This window comes from Callithrix jacchus, chromosome 22 (genome assembly GCF_049354715.1).
Source record: "Callithrix jacchus isolate 240 chromosome 22, calJac240_pri, whole genome shotgun sequence".
Lineage (NCBI taxonomy): Eukaryota > Metazoa > Chordata > Mammalia > Primates > Cebidae > Callithrix > Callithrix jacchus.
Window position 1 is genome coordinate 50614739 of NC_133523.1, and position 24437 is coordinate 50639175.

The window sequence follows — 24437 nt, forward strand, 5'->3', positions numbered from 1 at the left end:
GCGTGTTGGCATGTGTCAGGCCTCAAAGTCCAAGCCTGGCCATTATAGGCTTGGTGACCTGCACGTACACCTCTGGTTGGACCCCAGGAGCCAGAAAGTCTTAAGTAACCACAAGTAACCAGGTGGCCACAGAAAGAAGTGAAACAACTGGTTCCCGCTTCAACTAATTGCTGTGCCCCTGTAACCTGCAACCTCCAACCATTGTTCCTGCTCAGTCTTTCGGAATTTCCCCCTTGGACACTGGGTTTCTCAAGACCCCCACCCCTGTAAGTATGTAATTTACCTGACCGTCCCCTCTGCTTGCAATGGATAACCCCCACCCTTATGATCATGCCTATTTGTAATAGATGACCCTACCTTTGTGATCATGCCTCCCACGATGCCCTTCCCCTCCCCAAGATAGATTCCCGAACCCTAACCTTGTGACCATGCATCCCGTGACTCCCTTTCCTTTCCTATAATAGATTACCACCTTTAACTAACCACTTGCGCCAACCTGTAAAACCAGCTCCTATCCCACTGCCCTCTCTGCTGACTCTCTTTTAAGACTCATCCCAGCACACACCTGTAATCCCAGCTACTCAGGAGGTTGAGGCAGGAGAATCACTTGAACCCAGGGAGGCGGAGGTTGCAGTCAGTGAAGATTACACCACTGCACTCCAGCCTGGATGACAGAGTGAGACTCTTGTCTTGAACCAAAAACAAAACCCAACAAGCTGTACCCCAACCAGCTTAGGAACAGGTCGTTGGGACTTCCTCAGGCCGCGTCACGGGCAGGCATCCTCAACCGCGGCAAAATAAACTTTTTTTTTCTTTTTTTTGAGACGGAGTTTCGCTCGTTTCCCAGGCTGGAGTGCAATGGCGTGATCTCGGCTCATCGCAACCTCCGCCTCCTGGGTTCAGGCAATTCTCCTGCCTCAGCCTCCTGAGTAGCTGGGATTACAGGCACGCGCCACCATGCCCAGCTAATTTTTTGTATTTTTAGTACAGACGGGGTTTCACCATGTTGACCAGGATGGTCTCAATCTCTTGACCTCGTGATCCACCCGCCTCGGCCTCCCAAAGTGTTGGGATTATATGCGTGAGCCACCGCGCCCGGTGGCAAAAGAAACTTTCTAAGTTAACAGACCTGTCTCCAATCTGCGGTGTTCACAATCAACTGTAGCATTAAGTTAATTGAGCAACGCTTTAACCCACTTAGCATCGAGGGAATGTGTTCTCTTTCCGGGTCCACAAGAGGCCTAGTTTTAAGGGCAAGGACTTCCCAGGGCCATGCCCCGCTCCTATCTCTCTCCATCCAGGAGATTTAACAGTTTATGTTTAAATTTCACAGTCTTGGGAAGAAATAAAAAGTCAATCACTCCAGTGGAAATTCTAAGAAACCAGAAACTACTATCATTGGCCTCTTAGAGAACGCGGGGGTTCCTCCAGGTTAAAAGTCCACTTCTGGCTGGGCGCGGTGGCTCACGCCTGTAATCCCAGCACTTTGGGAGCCCGAGGCGGGTGGATCACGAGGTCAAGAGATCGAGACCATCCTGGTCAACGAGGTGAAACCCCGTCTCTACTAAAAATACAAAAATTAGCTGGGCATGGTGGTGAGTGCCTGTAATCCCAGCTACTCGGGAGGCTGAGGCGGGAGAATTGCTTGAACCCAGAAGGTGGAGGTTGCAGTGAGCTGAGATCGTGCCATTGCACTACAGTCCAGGTAACAAGAGCGAAACTCCGTCTCAAAAAAAAAAAAAAAAAAAGGCCCCTTCTTCCACATCTCTTTGGACCCCATGTTTGGGTCCCCTTCCACAAATACTCTCTCATGGAAGCTGCTTTCCCTCTCCTGAACTCCATCTCTCTCTCAATTCCCTTCCACTCAGGGTGGAAGCTGCTTTCCTCTCCTGCATTCCATCTTTCTGGATTCTCTCCTTCTCTGGTTTTACCCCTCTGGGAATCGTTTTCAGTCAGTGTGAGAGTTAGCTGTTTGTCACTCCTTTCTCTTTCTCTACTTAAATAAATCACTTTCTACAATAGTTTTTTTGAGTCCGGCATTTACTGTGCACTGTGCCATGGTCTCCTCACCCATTCTTGGGGAGTGACAGACTGAGAACCTGGAGAAACATCCTCTCAGGGCAACTGAGGGGTCTCCCCTGAACCCCAATATAACAGTATCCTTTCCTTGATATTCTAACTTATATTAAACTCCTTTTGGGAATTTGACTTCTGTCTTTAAAGAGGCCAGGTGCGGTGGCTCACGAGGTCAAGAGATCGATACCATCCTGGTCAACATGGTGAAACCCCGTCTCTACTGAAAATACAAAAAAGTAGCTGGGCATGGTGGCACGTGCCTGTAATCCCAGCTACTCAGGAGGCTGAGGCAGAATTGCCTGAACCCAGGAGGCGGAGGTTGTGGTGAGCCGAGATCGCACCATTGCACTCCAGCCTTGGTAACAAAAGCGAAACTCCGTCTCAAAAAAAAAAAAAAAAAGAATTATTATGTTGGCCATGTGCAGTGGCTCACACATGTAATCCCAGCATTTTGACAGGCCAAGGCGGAAAATAGAGGAAAAAAAAAAAAAAGGCCGAGACAGGTGGATCATGAGGTCAGGAGACCAAGACCATCCTGGCTAACACAAGGAAACCCCATCTCTACTAAAAAGACAAAAAACATTAGCCGGGCGTGGTGGCTCGTGCCTGTAGTCCCAGCTACCTGGGAGGCTGAGGCAGGAGAATTGCTTGAACCTGGGAGGTGGAGGTTGCTGTGAGCTGAGATTGCACCACTGCACTCCAGCCTGGGTGACAGAGCCAGATTCTGTGTCAAAAAAATAAACAAGAAAAATTAAGTTAAATTAAAAATAAACAAATTGAAAGCTTAAATTAATAGTTGAGGCTTGCCGTATAGTGTCATCCTTATAGGATTCTGTCTATATGTTTGCTACTCTGTGTCATGTGTTCCAGTACGTTTCTAATCAAGTTTTTTGTCCTACATGAAAAAAATAGTCATACTTTGGATGCACATCTGCATGTTGGTTTTCTCACTAAACAGCAGGTCTTTAAAAAAAAAAACAGAAAAAAGAAATTAAACATATGTTTTTAATAAAGAAAAACTGGCCGGAAATGGTGGCTCACGCCTGTAATCCCAGCACTTTGGGAGGCTGAGGACACAGGATGATCACAAGGTCAAGAGATTGAGAGCATCCTGGTCAACATGGTGAAACCCCGTCTCTACTAAAAATACAGAAATTCACTGGGCATGGTGGTACGCGCCTGTAATCCCAGCTACTCGGGAGCTGAGGCAGGAGAATCACTTGAACCTGGGAGGCAGAGGTTGCAGTGAGCAACTGCACTTCAGCCTGGCAACAGAGTGAGACTCAGTCTCAAAAAAAAAAAAAGAGAGAACAGCTATCTTTTTACTTTATTTATTTATTGAGATGGAGTTTCACTCTTGTTACCCAGGCTGGAGTGCAATGGCGCGATCTCGGCTCACCACAACCTCCGCCTCCTGGGTTCAGGCAATTCTCCTGCCTCAGCCTCCCTAGTAGCTGGGATTACAGGCACACACCACCATGCCCAGCTAATTTTTAATTTTTTTAGTAGAGATGGGGTTTCACCATGTTGACCAGGATGGTCTCGATCTCTTGACCTCGTGATCCACCCGCCTCGGCCTCCCAAAGTGCTGGGATTACAGGCTTGAGCCACCGTGCCCGGCTAATTTTTGTATTTTTAGTACAGATGGAGTTTCACCATGTTGGCTAGGCTGGTCTCGAACTCCTGACCTTAAGTGATCCATCCACTCGGCCTCCCAAAGTGCTGGGATTACAGGCTTGAGCCACCACCTCTGGCCTAAAAAGCAATTTTTGAAGGACTAGTGATACAACTCGTTATTTTTATTTATTCATTTTTTAATAAAGACGGGGTTTCACCATGTTGGTCAGGCTGGTCTTGAACTCCAGACCTCAGGTGATCCACCCGCCTTGGCCTCCAAAGTGCTTGGATTACACGTGTGAGCCACTGCGTCCAGCCACAACTCGTTATTTTGAAAACTGTTGGACTGAAGTTATCAAGCACTTTGTCCTACTAATGTACAATCTGTAATTTAGGGTAAACAGGTAGATTAGGAAAAAAACTCCTTTTTTATAGATCATGTCTACCTAGCAGTCTAAAGAGAAATATAAGCCGAAGAGAAGTTTTCACTTAAAGTAGACATTAGTAACAGTAAGTTACTTGTGGGCCTGCACGGTGGTTGATGCCTGTAATCCCAGCACTTTGTGAGGCCAAGGTGGGCTGATCACTTGAGCCCAGGAATTTGAGACTAGCCTGGACAATGTGGTAAAACCCTATCGCTACATAAAATACAAAAAACTGGCCAGGTGCAGTGGCTTACGCCTGTAATCCCAGCACTTTGGGAAGCCCAGGCAGGCGGATAACAAGGTCAGGAGTTTGAGACCAGCCAGGGCAATATGGTAAAACCCCATTTGTACTATAAAAATACTAAAATTAGCCAGGCGTGGTGGCACGTGCCTGTAGTCCCAGCGACTTGGGAGGCTGAGGCAAGAGAATCGCTTGAACCCAGAAGGTGGAGGTTGAAGTGAGCCAAGATGGCACCACCAACTCCAGCCTGGGTGAAAGAGCGAGACTCCGTCTCAAAAACAAAAACAAAACAGAAACAAAAAATTCGCCCGGTGTGGTAACACGTGCCTGTAGTCCTAGCTAGTTGGGAGGCTGAGGTAGAAGACTGCTTGAGCCCTGGAATTGGAGGCTGCAGTAAGCCAAGATTGTACCACTGCACTCCAGCCTGTGTGACAGAGCGTGTCTCTGTTTAAAACAAAACAAAGCAAAAAAACCCCCCTCCCCGCCCCCAAAAAAACGTAGCACTCTGCTTCTGGGCCCCTCAGAATATCCTTCCATCTGTTTATTTTAATCAACTTCTGTGTTTCCGTCCCAGAGCAGTATTGTTTTTTTTCTGGTTGTGATACTCAGTTGGGAATAGTGGCTACAAAATTCCCATTTGTTGCCAGGATGGCAGCTGCACTTACCACATTCTTGCAGGTGGGAAAAGAGGGCATCTGAGCCCTGGGATAAGATTTTAGATTCCATGACTTCACCTTCTTGTTGGGAAGAAACTGTCATTTCAGTGAAAAGTGCAGTCAAAGTGTCTGCAAGGGGACTGAAGGTTATCTAAGGAAAACAGCTTGGAGTGAGGAAATTAGCTATTAATGTGGGTGAATAGAGTTACCCACTGAAAATAACATAAGAAGCTAGAAGAGTATCTGTGAAGCGTGTAAATAGGTAAATGCTCCATGGGTAGTGAGTTGAGGACGCTGAACTCTAAGTTCTGAAATAATTAAGTGGAGCCCATGGCTATCCTAGAACTTAGATAATATAAAATGGTTTCTACAAAGTGGGCAGAGGAAATACAAACTTGGAACAAAAGAAATGGTAAAGTCAGAGTACAAAGATGTTAAAGAGCCGGGCGTGGTGGCTCACGCCAGTAATCCTAGAAGTTTGGAAGGCCGAGGCAGGTGGATCACCCGAGGTCAGGAGTTTGAGACCAGCCTGGCCAATGTGGTGAAACCCCGTCTCTACTAAAAATACAAAATTTAGCCAAACATGTTGGCATGCACCTGTAATCCCAGCTACTTGGGAGAGTGAGTCAGAAGAATCTCTTGAACCTGGGTGGCAGACGTTGCAGAGCCAAGATTGTACCATTGCTACTCCAGCCTGGGCAACAAGAGTGAAACTCTGGAAAAAAAAATGAAGATATTGAAGAATGGAAAGAAAATCATGGTATATCATACTGTTTCACTGCTCTGGAATCTATAAATACTGTCGCCCTGGGACACTTATTCGTCTATACAAAATCAATAACCAGCTCACACCTATAATCCCAGCACTTTGGAAGGCCAAGGCGGGTGGATCACGAGGTCAAGAGATCGAGACCATCCTGGTCAACAAGGTGAAACCCCGTCTGTACTAAAAATACAAAAATTAGCGGGCATGGTGGCGCGCGCCTGTAGTCCCAGTTACTCAGGAGGCTGAGGCAGGAGAATTACTTGAACCCAGAAGGCGGAGGTTGCAGTGAGCCGAGATTGAGCCATTGCACTCCAGCCTGGGTAACGACAGCAAAAACTCCGTCTCAAACAAACAAACAAACAAACAAAAAACAAGTATTCCTTACGGCAAAGTCACATTACTACAAAATAAATGAGGGCCAACATTAAGATTTGTTGGTGACTACTTTCTTATTTCTTTTATTTTCGAGATGGAATCTCGCTGTGTTGCCCAGGCCAGGGTACAGTGGTGTGATCTCAGCTCAGTGCAACCTCTGCCTACTGGGTTCAAGCAATTCTCCCTGCCTCAGCCTCCCAAGTGGGTGCAATTACAGGCATGCACCACGCCTGGTTGATTTTTGTATTTTTAGTAGAGATGGGGTTTTGCCATGTTGGCCAGGCTGGTCTCAAACACCTGACCTCAAGTGATCTGCCTGTTGTCTTGGCCTCCCAAAGTGCTGGGATTACAGGCATAAGCCACCACGTCTGGCAGATTTTTTTTTTTTGAGACAGAGTTTAGCTCTTGTTGCCCAGGCTGGAATGCAATGACATGATCTTGGCTCACCGCAACTGCTGCCTCCTAGGTTCAAGTGATTCTCCTGTCTCAGCCTCCCCAGTAGCTGGGATTACTGGCATGCACCACCACGCCCAGCTAATTTTGTATTTTTAGTAGAGAGGGGGTTCCTCCATGTTAGTCAAACTGATCTCAGATTCCCAACCTTACATGATCCACCTGCCTTGGCCTCCCAAAGTGCTGGCATTATAGGTGTGAGCTGCCATGCCCAGCCTATTTCCTTATTCCTTAATGAAACGTAAAAATTTTTTTTCACAAAGAAGTTCATTTTTGGGCCACGTGCAGTGGCTCAAGCCTGTAATCCCAGCACTTCAGGAGGCCGAGGTGGGTGGATCACGAGGTCAAAAGATTGAGACCATCCTGGTCAACGAGGTGAAACCCCATCTCTACTCGAAATACAAAAAATCAGCTGCGCATGGTGGCGCGTGCCTGTAATCACAGCTACTCAGGAGGCTGAGGCAGGAGAATTGCCTGAACCCAGGAGGTGGAGGTTGCGGTGAGCCGAGATCGCGCCATTGCACTCCAACCTCGGTAACAAGAGCGAAACTCCGTCTCAAAAAAAAAAAAAAAAGTTCATTTTTGTGAAGCAACAGACATGAATAGACACTTTATCTTAAAAGAAATACCCGTTTACCTCAGCACTTTGGGAGGCTGAGGCAGGTGGATCACGAGGTCAAGAGATCGAGACCATACTGGTCAACATGGTGAAACCCTATCTCTACTAAAAATACAAAAAATTAGCTGGGCATGGTGGCGCGTGCCTGTAATCCCAGCTACTCGGGAGGCTGAGGCGGGAGAATTGCTTGAACCCAGGAGGCAGAGGTTGCGGTGAGCCGAGATTGTGCCATTGCACTCCAGCCTGGGTAACAAGAGTGAAACTCCCTCTCAAAAAAAAAAAAAAAAAAAGAAAGAAACCCTATCTCTAGTAAAAATACAAACATTAGCCGGACGTGGTGGTGCACGCCTGTGGTCCCAGCCACTCTGTAGACTGAGGCAGAAGAATCGCTTGAACCCAGGAGGAGGTTGCAGTGAGCCGAGATCATGCCACTGCACTTCAGCCTGGGCGACAGAGTAAGAGTCTGTCTCAAAAAATAAAATAAAATAAATAAAAGCTAGGCATGGTGGCTCAAGCCTATGGTTCCAGATATTCAGGAGACTGAAGTGGGAGGATTGCTTGAGCCCAGGAATGTCAGTTACAGTGAGCTATGATCATGCTGCACTCCAGTCAAGTGACAAACTGAGACCCCAACTCTTTGTTAAGATGGGGTTTCACCATGTTGGTCAGGCTGGTCTTGAGCTCCCAACCTCAGGTGATCCACCTGCCTTGACCTCCAAAGTGCTTGGATTACAGGCATGAGCCACCACGCCTGGCCCTGACCCCAACTCTTAAAAAATAAAAAATGGGCTGGGTGCAGTGGCTCACACCTGTCATCCCAGCACTTTGGGAGGTCAAGGCAGGTGGATAATGAGGTCAGGAGTTCGAGACCAGCCTGACCAACATAGTGAAACCCCATCTCTACTAAAAATATAAAAATTAGCCGGGCGTGGTGGCATGCACCTGTAATCCCAGCTACTCAGGAGGCTGAGGCAGAATTGCTTGAACCCAGGAGGCAGAGGTTGCAGTGAGCCAAGATCGCGCCATTGTACTCCAGCCTGGGTAACAGAGTGAGACTCCGTCTGAAAAATAAATAAATAAATAAAAATGAAAAAATAAAAAACAGGCCAGGTGCGGTGGCTCATGCCTGTAATCCCAGAACTTGGGAGGCCAAGGTGGGTGAATCACGAGGTCATGAGTTCAAGACCAGCCTAATCAACATGGTGAAACCCCACCTCCAAAAATATAAAGAAATAAAATTAAAAATTAAAAATAAAAATAAAACAGGATCCAGGTAAACATGAAGGAGATGGATAAGTTATACTTTCATGGGATTCTATGAAAGTCTATACTTACCATATGGTACAGTTTAAATATGCATAGTTTACTGAATGTCATTTATACCTTATTATAGCTTTAAAGAATTGCTTCGAAAGAAAAATGTGGGCTGGACATGACGGCTCAGGCCTTTAATCCCAGCACTTTGGGAGGCTGAGGGAAAAGGACTGCTTGAGGAGTTAGAGGCTGCAGTAACTCTGATCTCGCCACTGTACTCCAGCCTGGGTCACAGAGCAACATCTTGTCTTAAAAGGAAAAAAACAACATGGATTTCCCATTATTTTTGCCGAATACACTTGGCAACTATACAAAATCTCCTCATGCCCTAAGTGGGGCACCTAGTATCTTCAGTAGCATATACTGATGAGCCGGGAAGGCAATTTTCATCTGATTAAATTGGAACACTGATTGGTCACAAAGACCAGATCACTGGACTAAGAGATCTCCCTTCTCCCTGTCCTCTTCCTCCTTCCAATGTGGGAATGACCTTGAGGTGAACAGCTGAGAAAGGGTACAGGAATCCACAAAACCTTTAATATGATTTCCTTTGACAATGGTCTGAGCTACACAAGATTCATAATTATGCAGGTTCTGCACCTGACTGTCCACCGCATACACTGACTGAATCACTGTGGATCTCCTTTTTAAAGATGTGTATTCCAACTCTGTTCTTGCAGTCTCCTCCACTGCCTATAAATGCAGAAATTCTATAAATTATCATATTCCGCTATGGTCTCATAACCTGGGATACCACCCTATGAAACTTGGCATATCAGGGCACATGGCTGCACTGCAGGACGTAGGGGACAGATCACCCTCAGCAGTACTGAGCAGAATGCAATACCTTGCGTAAAAGAGACAAGAATTTCATGTTGAATTTAGAAGCACCAGATGATGTCACAAACCCTGTTCCCTTCTCAGGTTGACCTATAAACCCAGAAATTACTGGAGTTATCTAGTCAACAATTAAGTTCTGGAGTCTTTGGAGGCCTTGGGCAGCCATGAAAACCACGGCGTAAGTGAAGAGACAGTATGTTTTGTCATCCTGTTGTCCCCTGAGGCACACAAAATCTAGTGATCCCAACCAAAGCTGTTTGCCCCTTTATGACAGAAGAATACAGTTGTTTCCAAACCATCCCATAGAGTAAATACAACTCTCAAGATTGAAGGAGGCTTAAACAATAAGGCCTTAGTCACTGCCCAAATCAGAGCAATGGGAGGCAGAATGCTCTTTGGCTGGATACTTAAGGGCTAAAAAAAATTATACCTGAAGAATCACATAAAACCCCTAAGATCCCTGAAAAAAGCAGTCCATATTTTCAAGCTGACAGACGACTCCTATGGACCAGTACTTAGATCCATGGTCTCACTCCTCAGAAATGAGAAAGGAATGACAGCTGAGACTACTCACCAATTCCTCTGGCCAGAGGAGGGCAATCCAGGTTTACTTCCAGAACATCATCGGTCAATGACGCACTGTGAACACCTACCACGTGGCAGACATAAGTGGGGGCAGTCACATACATCTGGCAAGGGAACAGGACAGGGTGACAAATGCCATGCAGCTCCAACATAATCTTTTTTTTTTTTGGGAGATGGATATTTCTTTGTTCTTTTTGCCAAGGCTGGAGTGCAATGGCACAATCTCAGCTCACTGCAACCTCTGCCTTCCAGGTTCAAGCGATTCTCCTGCCTTAGCCTCCCAATAGCTGGGATTGCAGGCATGTACCACCTCACCCAGCTAATTTTGTACTTTTAGTAGAGACGGGGTTTCTCAATGTTGGTCAGGCTGGTCTCAAACTCCCGACCTCAGGTGATCCACCTGCTCGGCCTCCCAAAGTGCTGGGATTACAGGTATGAGACACTGCACTCAGCCGGCTGAACACTTTCTTACATTCATCGTACTCAAGAGGCACTGCTGCAGTGGAAGCTCTCCTGTATGTAATAAAGCAAGACTTCTGCATAAAGAATATCCCACATTTGTCACATTCATAAGGTCTTGATTCAGTAAGAACTCTGATCAAGGAGACGCAGAGGTTTAGCTAAAGAATTTCCAAAATTTCTTTCACTTATAAGGACTTCTTTCAGTGTGAACTCTTTGATGCCGAAGGAGAGAAGAGCTTCGATGAAATGATTTTCCACATTCACTGCACTCATAAGGCCTTTCTCCAGTGTGAACTCTCCTATGTTCATTAAGACTGAAGGTTTCAGCAAAGGATTTCCCACATTCGCTGCACTCGTAAGGCTTTCCTCTAGTATGAAGTCTCTGATGTTTAAAATGCGCAGACCTTCGAGTAAACGTTTTTCCACATTCACTGCATTCATAAGGCCTTTCTCCAGTGTGAACTCTCCTGTGTTCAAGGAGACTGAAGAAGAATTTCCCGCATTCTCCACACTCATAGGGTCTTCCGGCAGTGTGAGTTTTCTGATGTCTCAGGAGGGAAGAGCTTTGATGAAATGATTTTCCACATTCTCCACACTCATAAGGCCTTTCTCCAGTATGAACTCTCCGATGTCGAAGGAGGGAACAGCTTTGAGGAAATGACTTCCCACATTCACTGCACTCAAACGGTTTTTCTCCAGTGTGAACTCTCTGATGAATACGAAACCCAGAGCTGTCCTGAAATGATTTCCCACATTCATTACATTCGTATGGCCTTTCTCCAGTGTGAACTCTCTGGTGTTCAATGAGGTGGGACTTGCCCCTAAACAATTTCCTACACTCCCTACACTCGTAAGGCCTTTCTCCACTGTGGCTTCGCTGATGCTGAATGAGGTGTCCCTTCCGACTAAAAGATTTTCCACATTCTCCACACTCATAAGGTCTTTCTCCAGTGTGACCTCTCTGATGGTTCCTAAGGTGTCCCTTTCGACTAAAAGATTTCCCACATTCTCCACACTCATAAGGTCTTTCTCTAGTGTGAACTCGATGATGTTCAGTGAGGGTGCCCTTTTGACTAAAACATTTTCCACATTCTTCACACTCATAAGGTCTTTCACTAGTGTGACCTCGCTGATGCTGAATGAGGTTGCCCTTTTGAGTAAAACATTTCCCACATTCTTCACACTCATAAGGTCTTTCTCCAGTGTGAACTCGCTGATGCTGAACAAGGCTGCCCTTATGACTAAAAGATTTCCCACATTCTCCACATTCGTAAGGTCTATTCCCAGTGTGACCTCTCTGACGATTACTGAAGCTATCAGGTTTGCTAAAGGACTTCCCACATTCACAGCAGTAACACCCTTCTCTAGGGAGAAGTCTCTGCTGTTGAACAAGTCTGTGTTTGGTGCTAGAAAGTTTCATGAATTCTCCACAGCTATAATGAGTTTTTTCCCTCTGAAAGGGAGCCACACACTCGGTTTTACTGTCTGACTTCTCCCCAGTGTGAGTGGCCTCCTGCTGAAGTAATCCTGAGCTGGGCAAAAAGTCCTTCCCACTCTGACTGAAGACAGATGATTCCTCTGAAACATGGAACTTACACCTCCTCACAAACAGCGCTTCCTCAACACTGCTTCTATAGGGTTTCTCTCCAAGGTACTGATTCTGGTGCTGATGGTTTGAACTATCATAGAATTGATTCCCCCATGCCTCACACCTGTGCAGTTTCTGCTTGTGATGTGTTCCCTGATGATCTGCCAAGTGCGAAATGTCCCCCAAGACTGCGCCACACATTTCACAGGGGTGAGCCTTCTTGAGGGACACACCTGCTCTAGGAGTGCTGACCGGAGACACTCTTTGTATAGAAATGTTCTGCTTAGAAGGTGCCTCCTCATATTCTGATTCACACCAACAACCTGAAAGCAAGAAAAGAATTCAAGTAAACTCTGGTGGGAACGCACAGCCCACCCACAAGTGTGCCTGACAAACTGAGGATTTACTCCACGGAAATATTTTCAGAAACAGAATGTTGGCATCATGTGGAAGATGAGGCTGTCATTACTAGGCTACAAAGGTCACAGAATGCAGGAGGCCTCTGTGACCTTTATATAATATGAAGGGCAGAAGCATACATGCAACACAGAGAATAGAGCCAGGGTCTCACTCTGTCACCGAGCATGGAGTGCAGTGGCACAGTCTCTGCCTCCTGGGCTCAGATGATCCTCCCACCTCAGCCACCACAGTAGCTAGAACCACAGGTGCACGCCAACATGCCTAGCTTTTTGTAGAGATGGGGTTTCGTCATGTTGCCCAAACAGGTCTTGAACTCCTGGGTTCTAGAAATCTGCCCACAGCAGCCTCCCAAAGTGCTGGGTTTACAAGTGTAAGCCAAGGTGCCTGGTATACAACTCTTTCCTTTGCAAACCACTTCTCTGCAGGAAATTACCTCATGACATGTTAATGCTATATAGAAGGATATGTCCAGGCCTAATAAAATAATTACAAGACAACAGTTTAACAATGTGTACACACTTATTAATACACAATGTGTATGCCACTTTTGGAGAACACTCCAGAAGGAAACATGAGAAAATAAATGGGTGAGATGTGGAGTCCAGAGACTTGAATATTCGTTGGGGGATGGATATCAGAGTACAAGTGACAAGGTGTACAACTGACAAGTTTGATGCTCTCGAGAATGGAGAAGACAGAAATAGTGAGTGCCTACTGTCCACAAAAATACTAATCAAATATAATAGGTGTCTGGTATGATTTGAATAAAATCCCAGCTTCATGCCCTCCCACCAGGTGCCACTCCTCAGTGACAAGCTCCCTCTGACAACATGAGGCTGAGCCTGGATTCAACTGCATCTTCTGTAGCACTGACGACTCTCCACCCCACTACCAAGATGATGAAGTACATGGAAACCGGATGACATAAGTACTAAGGGAAAGACAGGGCAGAAGTGGGACAACTAGCCTCTGGCAGCAAATATTGATGAGCCAGGAAGGCCATTTCCACCCGATTAAATTGAAATGCTGGCTGGTCACAAAGGCCATATCACTGGACTCCCTATCCTCTTCCTCCTGCCAGTATGTGCTGGATAGTTTTTGAGCCAACAGTGGCTCAAAACATGACAACACACAGGAAAGGAAACTAATTACTAAAGGCAGAATTTCCAAAAAGGGTCTTACCTTTGGTCTATGTAGGCAGTGACAATGTGAGTGATGACAACTTCTGCTACAAGCAGGCATAAAGCAATGTCAGCTAAAGGAAGGAGGTAGAACCTGGACACAAAGGGGTCTCAGATATGGACAAAGCCAAACAACGAGGGGACAAGCAAGGCGAAATGCATTAGACTGACTACAAGACTCTTGACTCTGACTTCTTCCCTGAGAGTCTGCAGCAAAGAAGGTATTGGAGCCCCTCAAGGAGGGAGGGCAGTACACATACCTCAGACCTACCAACCACAAAACCTATCCAGAGAAGTGGAGAAGAAAGCTGTGCTCATGGTCTTGACAGGAGACAGTCAGTCTTGCCAACGGTAGAAAGGGAAAGGGCAGAGACTTATTCAGGAAATAGGAAAGGGTGTGAAGGACTTACCCAGGGAGGATGTAAGTACCCAGTTCTCCAGCATCACATCATGGTAAAGGCATCTCTGAACCTCACTAAGAAGACTCCATTCCTCCCGGGAAAAGTTCACAGCCACATCTTCAAATGTCACAGTGCCCTGCTGTGATGGTGACAGATGAAACCACAAACAGTTCCTATGCTGAGGTACTACAATCCACCTCTCCAACATACCCCCACTTGCCCATCCTCCTCCCAAGATCCTCAGCACAGAGGATAAAACAGGTCCACTGGTGCTTTTGTCTCTTTGTGGGACCACTGGTCACTCAGTATAGCCATAAGCAAGTAAGAAGCAGGGGAAAAACAGGGATCTATGCTCTTACCATAAAAGCCAACACCTCTGGTATATCCAAGTTCACATAAAGCCCAGTGCAGTTGCCTGGGTCCATCAGACATACTCCCTCTCTAAATACACATACTCCTTTTTTTTTTTCCTGAGGCTGGAGTGCAGTGGTGTGATCTTGGCTCACTGCAACCTCCGGCCTCAGCCTCCCAAGTAGCTGGGATTACAAGCCCCTGCCATCATACCTGGCTAATTTCTGTATTTTTGGTAGAAATGCGGTTTCACCACATTGGCTGGGCTGGTCTCAAACTCCTGATCTCAGGTGATCCACCTGCCTCAGCCTCCCAGAGTATTGGGATTATAGGCGTGAGCCACCATGCCCAGCCTTACACATCATTCTTTAAACGACACAGGCACATGTCATGGCCACCCCAAGGTGACATCCCCCAACCATCAGCCTCTTTTGAACATTAACACAAATTATGGTTTTGGTTTTTTTTTTTTTTTTTGAGACAGAGTCTCGCTCTGTCATCAAGGCTGGAGTGTAGTGGCGCAATCTTGGCTCACTGCAACCTCTGCCTCCTGGGTTCAAGCGATTCTCCTGCCTCAGCCTCCTAAGTAGCTGGGACTACAGGCACATGCCACCACACCTGGCTAATTTTTTATATTTTTAGTAGAGAAGGGGTTTCACCATGTTAGCCAGGATGGTCTCAATCTCCAGACTTTGTGATCTGCCTGCCTCGGCCTGCCAAAGTGCTGGGATTACAGGCGTGAGCCACCACGTCCAGCTTTTTTTTTTTTGAGATGGAGTTTCCCTCTTGTTGCCCAGGCTAGAGCACAATGGCGCAGTCTCAGCTCACTACAACCTCTGCCTCCTGAGTTCAAGCAATTCTCCTGCCTCAGCCTCCTAATTAGCTGGGATTACAGGATGTGCCACCATGCCCAGCTGAGTTTGTAATTTTAGTAGAGACAGAGTTTCTCCATATTGGTCAGGCTGGTCTTGAACGCCTAACCTCAGACGATCCGCCCGCCTCAGCCTCCCAAAGTGCTGGGATTACAGGCATGAGCTGCCACACCCAGCCAGTTTTTTTTTTTTTTTTTTTTTTTTTTAAGACAGAGTCTTGCTCTGTTGCCAGGCAAGAGTGCAGTGGTGCAATCTTGGCTCACTACCACCTTCGCCTCCTGGTTTTTTTGTAAAGCAATTCTCCTGCCTCAGCCACCCGAGTAGCTGGGATTACAGTCGTGTACCACCACGCCTAGCTAAGTTTTGTATTTTTAGTAGAGACAGAGTTTCACCATGTTGGCCAGGATGGTCTCTATCTCTTGACCTCGTAATCCACCCGCCTCGGCCTCCCAAACTGCTGGGATTATAGGCATGAGCCACCGCGCCCAGCCCAGTTTTGGTTTATTTTAGTCAGGTTCTCCCTTGGTTACCCGACAGGTTCTAGCAACTTCAAATCCCTTGGTTCAAGTGACTGCCAGGCTTCAGCTTTCTGAGGAGATAAGATTATATGTATGTGCAACATCAACCACTTTATTTTAAGAGATGGGTTCTTGCTATGCTGCCTGGGCTGATGTAAACTCCTGGCCTCAAGCAATACTCCCACCTCAGCCTCCCAAAGTGCCAGAATTACAGCATGAGCACAAGCCTGGCCAACAACTTACAGTATATTAATCCCCTTCTTTCCCTTCTACTGCTCTGAGTGGGATTCTCTCCTTAAGGTTATAGTGTTGGGGAAACAACTGACATCTTAGACTGTACAGATGCCATCGACAGCAATTTCAAAATCAAGTAACTCATACCCTGGCAAAGAGGGCACATGGGGGTTGCAGTACAAGTAACAGAGGGAAACAGAGACTGTGTTATTCACACTTTGTAAGACGAAGAGAGTGTGGTAGCCCTTGATTTCTCAAGAGGGTGCCATTGACTTGTTTTATTAATTCTGAGTAGGAATGGAATTGAAACCCAGCGCAAAGTATAATAACCAAAAACTGTGTCTGATCCCTTGATGAAAAGGGTTGTTAGGCCAGGACACATTATCCAACAGAGCAGAGTGGGAAGGGGATTTGTGCTCAGACCACTTGAGGTTGTACAGTATCACCACACATCAAGGCGGCACATCACATTGGGATTTCATTTTGGGCCTTACAACATGGCTGACAGAATTCAGAGTATGCTTGGCAAATTCATGAAGGATCCAGTATTACCACAGAATTCCCATGGTTCCCAATAGCAATGCAGTCCCAAGTCATTCTATGAAGGCCTCCTTGCATGGTATGGAGATACCACCAGAGAACCAGTTGTGGCTTTGGATATCCACAGCCCTATTCCACTTCTGTGATGCACTTGCTGACCCCTCTACAATGATGACTTTCCTCTGTCCACCAAGAGTCATTTAAATCCCAGCCCCTTGTTACGAAGAATGGTCTAAGAAAAGTGAAAACAAAAAGAAAAAAATAAAATAAAATCCCAGGCCATCAATCATCCATCCCAGGCCTAGTGTCTGTCACAGATAAACAAATTTAACCTGACCATATCCACCAGGCTGAACGAAAACCCCCAAGCACCAGCAAAGTTATCTCAAAATCTTGGTGAGTCCACAGAGTGATGAGTAAGTACCAGGCTTGGCCCAAGTGTCATCTTCCTTCAATTATTTCTGTGCTTCTGCTTACATCTCACATCTATTCTACCCCTGGAAGCTTATGTCCCCTGACAAACCATGGTGTCTGATATACCCTACCTTCATGAGACCCTACCTTTTTCTCCTGTGGCAATATCAGCCAGGAACCTAAGAGAGAAACTCAGTCCTTGGCCTCCAGCCGTCCCTTCCTGGCCCCCCAAAAGAGTTACCATGATAATATGAAGTGTGTCAATGTCATAATGGAGGCTAAACTACCTCAGAATCTTAACAAGGCCAAAATCAGTTTTCATATCCCCGATGAATATTATACCTACCAACTATGTGCACATCTCAAGTTGATGCAGCTTCCATCACTACAGCTGCTAACACCAAAAACCTTGTAGTCATACCTGATTCCCCTTTCACACCCTCACAGTCCATTAGAAAATCTAGTTGCCACTTACAAACTGTCAATGTCGAATCCAGACACAGCTCCTTAAACATTAATACAGTCCGGCCGGGTGCGGTGGCTCACGCCTGTAATCCCAGCACTTTGGGAGGCGGGTGGATCACGAGGTCAAGAGATCGAGACCATCCTGGTCAACATGGTGAAACCCTGTCTCTACAACAAATACAAAAAGTTAGCTGGGCACGGTGGCACGTGCCTGTAATCCCAGCTACTCGGGAGGCTGAGGCAGGAGAATTGCCTGAACCCAGGAGGCGGAGGTTGCGGTGAACCGAGATCGCGCTATTACACTCCAGCCTGGGTAAACAAGAGCGAAACTCCGTCTCAAAAAAAAAAAAAAACCATTAATATGGTCCATTAACTCTCACCTGCATTGTTGCAGGAGCTTAAACTCTGATCCTCTTTCCTCCTCCCTGAAACAGTGTGTTCTCTTCTTTGGAGCCAGATGATGCCTGCAAACAAACGGGACTTGGTAACATCACCTCCCCGCCCCCTCCCCTGCCTTTCAACCGATCATTTTTACCTCTAGGCATTTCAAGACCTGGTACTAACTCGTGGTAGTTAACCTTCAAAGTATGTTTACATGGGTTGACAGAAATGGAAATACCTCCATACACTCTGTGTCATGTTCTTAGGATTCTGAGTTTAGGGTTTCTCCAGTGTTCTCAAATCAAAGGACTGAAAAAACAATGGCACTTAGAGTCCCAGGACATCACAAGCTAGAGAACAAGTGAATGGGGATAAGGCCAGTAAGGAAATGGAACACCCTCCACCTCCCTCTGTGGGTTTTTTTTTTTTTTTTTTTTGAGACGGAATCCAACATTGTCACCTGGGCTAATGTGCAATGGCGCTATCACGGCTCATGCAACCTCTGCCTCCCGGGTTCCAGCCATTCTCCTGCCTCAGCCTCCCGAGTAGGTGGGATTACAGGCGCCTGTCATCAGGTCCGTGTTTTTTGTTTGTTTGTTTGTTTGTTTGTTTGTTTTTGTATTTTTAGTAGAGACGGGGGTTCATTATGTTGACCATCTCCTCCTCCCAAAGTGCTGGGATTACAGGCAGCCACTGCACCCACCAGTGGGTGGGTTCTTTAAGGGCTTCTGCAGCCAGGAGTGCCTGAGGGGAAGGCAGACATTAGAGGATCTGATAAGCTCTGGTCTCCATGAACCCTTTCTTTTCTTTTCTTTTCTTTTCAATAGAGTCTCGCTCTGTCCCCAGGTGCCAGGCTGGAGTGCAGTGGCCCAATCTCCGCTCACTGCAACCTCCGCCTCCCGGGTTCAACAAGCAGTTCTCCTGCCTCAGCCTCCCAAGTAGCTGGAACTATAGGCTGGCGCCACCACACCCAGCCAACTTTTGTATTTTTTTAGTAGAGACGGGTTTTCACCATGTTGGCCAGGATGATCTCGATCTCTTGATCTGGTGATCCGCCCGCCTCGGCCTCCCAAAGTGCTGAGATTACAGACGTGAGCCACTGCGCCCGGCCTCCATGAACGTTTTCAGATCCCTGGAACCAGGTGACCTCATGCTGGCTGTCTGACCTGCGTGTCTCAGTGAAAAATGTCATCTCTACCACCTTTGCGATCTACCAACAAGGATTCAGCCTCCCAGAACCCCAAGGTCCTCATCCCCTCTCTACCATATTCTTCATTTTTTTTTTGCCAATCAGTTTGAGCTTATGAGGTTGCTCAGGTTAGCCTTGAACTCATGACCTCGCCTTCGCAAGCGCCACGACCTCCGGCGGGAGCTCCTTTGGACCCCTACCATATTCTTTTGGCCTTTGGAAAACCGTAAAAGGCTGAACTTGGATCACGTCCCTCCTACTTTCGAAACTCTCCCTGGCTTCTAGGCCTTCACGGTGAATACACGGCCACCAGCCTGCTCTTTCAGGAGGACTGCTCCCTACAGGCCCCTGTGGACCCCAGGTTCCACCCTCCCGGCCCCGTCCACAGGAGGATCGCTCCCTACAGGCACCTGTGGACCCCAGGTTCCACCCTCCCGGCCCCGTCCACAGGAGGATTGCTCCCTACAGGCCCCTGTGGACCCCAGGTTCCACCCTCCCGGCCCCGTCCACAGGAGGATCGCTCCCTACAGGCACCTGTGGACCCCAGGTTCCACCCTCCCGGCTCCGTCCACAGGAGGACTGCTCCCTACAGGCGCCTGTGGACCCCAGGTTCCACCCTCCCGGCTCCGTCCACAGGAGGATCGTTCCCTACAGGCGCCTGTGGACCCCAGGTTCCACCCTCCCGGCCCTGTCCACAGGAGGATCGTTCCCTACAGGCGCCTGTGGACCCCAGGTTCCACCCTCCCGGCCCCGTCCACAGGACGATGGTTCCCTACAGGCCCCTGTGGACCCCAGGTTCCACCCTCCCGGCTCCGTCCACAGGAGGATCGTTCCCTACAGGCGCCTGTGGACCCCAGGTTCCACCCTCCCGGCCCCGTCCACAGGAGGATCGTTCCCTACAGGCGCCTGTGGACCCCAGGTTCCACCCTCCCGGCCCCGTCCACAGGAGGATGGTTCCCTACAGGCCCCTGTGGACCCCAGGTTCCACCCTCCCGGCTCCGTCCACAGGAGGATCGTTCCCTACAGGCGCCTGTGGACCCCAGGTTCCACCCTCCCGGCTCCATCCACAGGAGGATTGCTCCCTACAGGCGCCTGTGGACCCCCAGGTTCCACCCTCCCGGCCCCGTCCACAGGAGGATCGCTCCCTACAGGCGCCTGTGGACCCCAGGTTCCACCCTCCCGGCTCCGTCCACAGGAGGATCGCTCCCTACAGGCCCCTGTGGACCCCAGGTTCCACCCTCCCGGCCCCGTCCACAGGAGGATTGCTCCCTACAGGCGCCTGTGGACCCCAGATCCACCCTCCCGGCTCCGTCCACAGGAGGATCGCTCCCTACAGGCCCCTGTGGACCCCAGGTTCCACCCTCCCGGCCCCGTCCACAGGAGGATCGTTCCCTCCAGGCCCCTGTGGACCCCAGGTTCCACCCTCCCGGCCCCGTCCACAGGAGGATTGCTCCCTACAGGCGCCTGTGGACCCCGGATCCACCCTCCCGGCCCCGTCCACAGGAGGATTGCTCCCTACAGGCGCCTGTGGACCCCAGATCCACCCTCCCGGCCCCGTCCACAGGAGGATCGTTCCCTACAGGCGCCTGTGGACCCCAGATCCACCCTCCCGGCCCCGTCCACAGGAGGATTGCTCCCTACAGGCCCCTGTGGACCCCAGGTTCCACCCTCCCGGCCCCGTCCACAGGAGGATCGTTCCCTACAGGCGCCTGTGGACCCCAGGTTCCACCCTCCCGGCCCCGTCCACAGGAGGATCGTTCCCTACAGGCGCCTGTGGACCCCAGATCCACCCTCCCGGCCCCGTCCACAGGAGGATTGCTCCCTACAGGCCCCTGTGGACCCCAGGTTCCACCCTCCCGGCCCCGTCCACAGGAGGATCGTTCCCTACAGGCGCCTGTGGACCCCAGGTTCCACCCTCCCGGCCCCGTCCACAGGAGGACTGTTCCCTACAGGCGCCTGTGGACCCCCAGGTTCCACCCTCCCGGCCCCGTCCACAGGAGGATCGTTCCCTACAGGCGCCTGTGGACCCCAGGTTCCACCCTCCCGGCTCCGTCCACAGGAGGATCGTTCCCTACAGGCCCCTGTGGACCCCAGGTTCCACCCTCCCGGCCCCGTCCACAGGAGGATCGTTCCCTACAGGCGCCTGTGGACCCCAGGTTCCACCCTCCCGGCCCCGTCCACAGGAGGATCGTTCCCTACAGGCCCCTGTGGACCCCAGGTTCCACCCTCCCGGCCCCGTCCACAGGAGGATGGTTCCCTACAGGCGCCTGTGGACCCCAGGTTCCACCCTCCCGGCTCCGTCCATCTCCAGCCATTGCCCGCGCCGGTCGCTCTCCCCACGCGCATCCCACGGGGTCAGAGACGGCGACCTCTCCCGCGAGCGACTGAGTGTCCTGACGCCGGGTCCGGCCTGCACACCTGAGAGCAGGTGCCGCTCCCTCGCTGCTTTAGGACTCGGGTTAGCAATGAAGTGACCTTAGGGCAGGTGAGGCGCCGCAATTACCTGAGCCGGGAGCCTCAGTGCGGCCGCCGCCATCCGAGTGCGTGGGGAAAGCACGGCCGGGAGCGGCGGGCGCCGTTACGGGGCTTAAGATCCGCCTCAGTGCAGCGAGAAGGGCTCCTCTCCACCTGCTGGGTTCAGACACCGCGGTTCGGACCCACGGCTCCAGGGCCTCTCACCTCACAGACCTCGCAGACACCCAACGTTAGCCACAATGGCCGCTGCTAGAAGACGCCAAAGTCCCGCCTCTACGTTACGTGCGCACACAGAAACACCCTTATTCTGAGCCCTCACTGGTTCTCCCGCGCTGTCACTCAATGCAGAGCATCCTGGGTAATGCAGTTCCCCAGGTTCCAAAGCAGTAAAGCTGTCGCTTCCTACAGGCGCTTCTGCAGGGGAGTCCCAATTCCACCTCCGGGGTTCATTAAACCACGCATCCTGGCTGGGCGCGGTGGCCCACGCCTGTAATCCAAGCACTCTGGGAGGCCGAGGCGGGTGGATCACGAGGTTAAGAGATCGAGACCATCCCGGTCAACGTGGTGAAACCCCGTCTCTACTAAAAAAAAAAAAAAATACAAAAAATTAGCTGGGCGTGGTGGCACGTGCCTGTAATCCCGGCTACTCGGGAGGCTGAGGCAGGAGAGTTGCCTGAACCCAGGAGGCAGAGATTGCGGTGAGCCGAGATCGCGCCATTGCACTCCAGCCTGGGTAACAAGAGCGAAACTCCATCTCAAAAAAAAAAAGAAAAAAACAAAAAACAAAAAGGAGCGCGCATCCTTCTAGCGCAGAGGATGGTCTCGCCCCTCCTTAGAGGCCATATTGAGATTCCTGGGGAATCCCTGTTTGTAACTGACCACCCAAGTGTTTGCAAAAATATTAAATCACACTTTTGGGCCGCGCGTGGTGGCTCGCGCCTGTAATTCCAGCACTTCTGGAGGCCGAGGCAGGAGGATCACCTGAGGTCAGGAGTTTGAGACTAGCCTGGCCCGATTACACGTTTTTTTAGGATTTTATTAGATTGGTGCAAAAGCAATTGCGGTTTTTGCCATTAATAAGCTAGAATTTTGTAATATACCAAGAGTTCTTTAAAGGCCTCCAATCCTAAGAATTGGTGCACGATGAATCAGAGGTTGAAGTGGAGACGTCTATCTTATCACAGGAGTGAGGATGTGGCCAGTGTGATACCTAATCTTGCCTAGAACGGGCTGTGCCTGCTGTTCTTTTGCTCATGCCTTCATCCTTGGTTACCCTAATGCCCTATTCTCCTGCCTCACTCTGAGGCATTAAAGTTGGTTTCTCAGACTACAAGGGACAAAAGGGAACTCATCCAGCTAGGACCATGCCAAGGAAGATAGAGATGTGCCTAGTTAAAGCAAGAGTACGAAGGTGAATCTCTGTCCTTCCCACAGAAAAACAACTGTCCTGCCTATTAAGTCAATAATTGTGTCCGACTCATTGAGCAAAACATTTATTCATGTAATATCCCTTACTTGGCATTGTAACTTATTATATTTTCAACCCATTTTAGGAACTTGAAATCAGGAATCAGCCTCAGGTAAAGAACAATGAGAGAAATCTCAGCTTGGTATTGGAAATGGTGGTGATGCTCTCACCTGGAGACATTGGGCATTATGTTAAATGACTGAGCTCATATCTTTCCTGGGAAGTGCTTATCATTTGTTTCTCTTGTGAAAGCAGGGAGTGTTCAACATGAACTAATGTGACACCAGAAAAAGTGGTGAAATGCAAGTTACAGAAACTTAATACCAATGACTAATAAATGATACGTGGTAACAGAAATAGCTCTATTGAAACATTAGTGGATAATGAAGTTTTTAAACTTCACAGTTTTTGTTTTTTTTTTTTTGAGATGAAGTCCCACTCTGTCACTCTGTCACCCATGCTGGATGCTCACTGCATCCTCCGCCTTCTGGGTTCAAGCAATTCTACTGCCTCAGCCTCCCAAAGTAGCTAGGATTACAGGCACACGCCACCATGCCCAGATAGTTTTTAAATTTTAATTATTATTTTTTTTGAGACAGAGTTTTGCTCTTGTTGCCCAGGATGGAGTGCAGTGGTGCGATCTCTGCTCACTGCAACCTCCACTTCCCGGGTTTAAGTGATTCTCCAGCCTCAGCCTCCTGAGTAGCTGGGATTACAGATGCCCGCCACCATGCCCAGCTGATTTTTGTATTTTGAGCAGAGACAGGATTTCACCGTGTTGGCTAGGCTGGCCGCAAACTACTGGTCTCAGGTGATCTGCCCACTTTAGCCTCCCAAAGTACTGGGATTAAAGGTGAGTCATCATCGCTCCCAGCCAACAGAAGTTTTTTTTCTTTTTTCTTTGAGATGGAGTTTCACAGCTCTTGTTGCCTAGGCTGGAGTACAATGGCATTGTCTCAGCTCACTGCAACCTTTGCCTCCCAGGTTCAAGCAATTCATTCTCCTGCCTCAGCCTCCCAAGTACCTGGGATTGTAGGCATCCTCGACCACGCCTAGATAATTTTTGAATTTTTAGTAGAGACAGGGTTTCACCACTTTGGCCAGGCTGGTTGTGAACTCCTGATGTCACATGAACTCCACCTCGGACTCCCAAAGTGCTAGGATAACAGGTATGAGTCATAACACCCTGCCCAGAAGTTTTAACAGTGATGTCTAAGAGAGATGGAATTAAGGACAACATGTGATTAAAATGATCCCCTTGTTGGCTGTGTCATTAAAATGAGATTATCTTTCTTTATTGAAGACACTGAACAATACCAAAGTAGAGAGAAATTGTGTCCACCCACCTACCTGGGAGGCTTGGAGGGACAATCACTCCAGCATAGGAGTTTGAGGCCAGCCTGTGCAGCATAATAAGACGCTGTCTCTTTTTTTCTTTTTTTTTGAGACGGAGTTTCGCTCTTGTTACCCAGGCTGGAGTGCAATGGCGCGATCTCGGCTCATTGCAACCT

General features: G+C 48.8%; 2 protein-coding genes across 16 annotated transcripts in view; both read right to left on the minus strand.

Annotated features, from left to right (window-relative positions):
- Positions 1-12339, minus strand: part of ZNF417 (zinc finger protein 417) — a 24753-nt gene extending 12414 nt beyond the window's left edge. For 2 of the 4 annotated variants that reach the window (XM_078360988.1, XM_078360995.1), the window contains exon 1: positions 9957-10972. In XM_078360988.1, the coding sequence (XP_078217114.1) occupies positions 9957-10119 (163 nt within the window). In that variant the 5' untranslated portion in view covers positions 10120-10972. Of the gene's footprint in view, positions 1-9956; positions 10973-12250 lie in introns of those variants that run through there. The other 2 variants (XM_078360991.1, XM_078360990.1) reach the window with 2 other exon arrangements.
- ZNF418 (zinc finger protein 418) lies at positions 9957-21716 on the minus strand. Of its 12 annotated transcripts, XM_078360978.1 has the most exons (6): positions 21487-21716; positions 18255-18538; positions 17794-17877; positions 17424-17581; positions 14029-14158; positions 9957-12340 (listed from the first exon to the last, which is right to left on the minus strand). In XM_078360978.1, the coding sequence occupies exons 5-6, from the start codon at positions 14060-14062 to the stop codon at positions 10611-10613; spliced, it is 1764 nt and encodes a 587-aa protein (XP_078217104.1). In that variant the 5' UTR covers positions 14063-14158; positions 17424-17581; positions 17794-17877; positions 18255-18538; positions 21487-21716; the 3' UTR covers positions 9957-10610. The 12 variants fall into 12 exon arrangements, with proteins under 12 accessions (XP_078217104.1, XP_078217103.1, XP_078217102.1 ...); XM_078360977.1 differs by lacking the exon at positions 18255-18538 and having other exon boundaries at positions 17424-17575; XM_078360976.1 differs by lacking the exon at positions 18255-18538.
- Between the last annotated feature and the right edge of the window lie 2721 nt (positions 21717-24437).

Bases quoted from the DNA above. Each gene is read 5' to 3' on its own strand.
- ZNF418 (XM_078360981.1), bottom strand. From the start codon at position 16,612: ATGCAAGGAGGCCTTCATAGAATGACTTGGGACTGCATTGCTATTGGG. The intron at 14,159-16,546 runs GTAATACTGGAT...TCACCATCACAG, and splicing joins GGAACCATGGGAATTCTGTG to CAGGGCACTGTGACATTTGA. The intron at 12,341-14,028 runs GTAAGTCCTTCA...TCTTGCTTTCAG, and splicing joins GGTACTTACATCCTCCCTGG to GTTGTTGGTGTGAATCAGAA.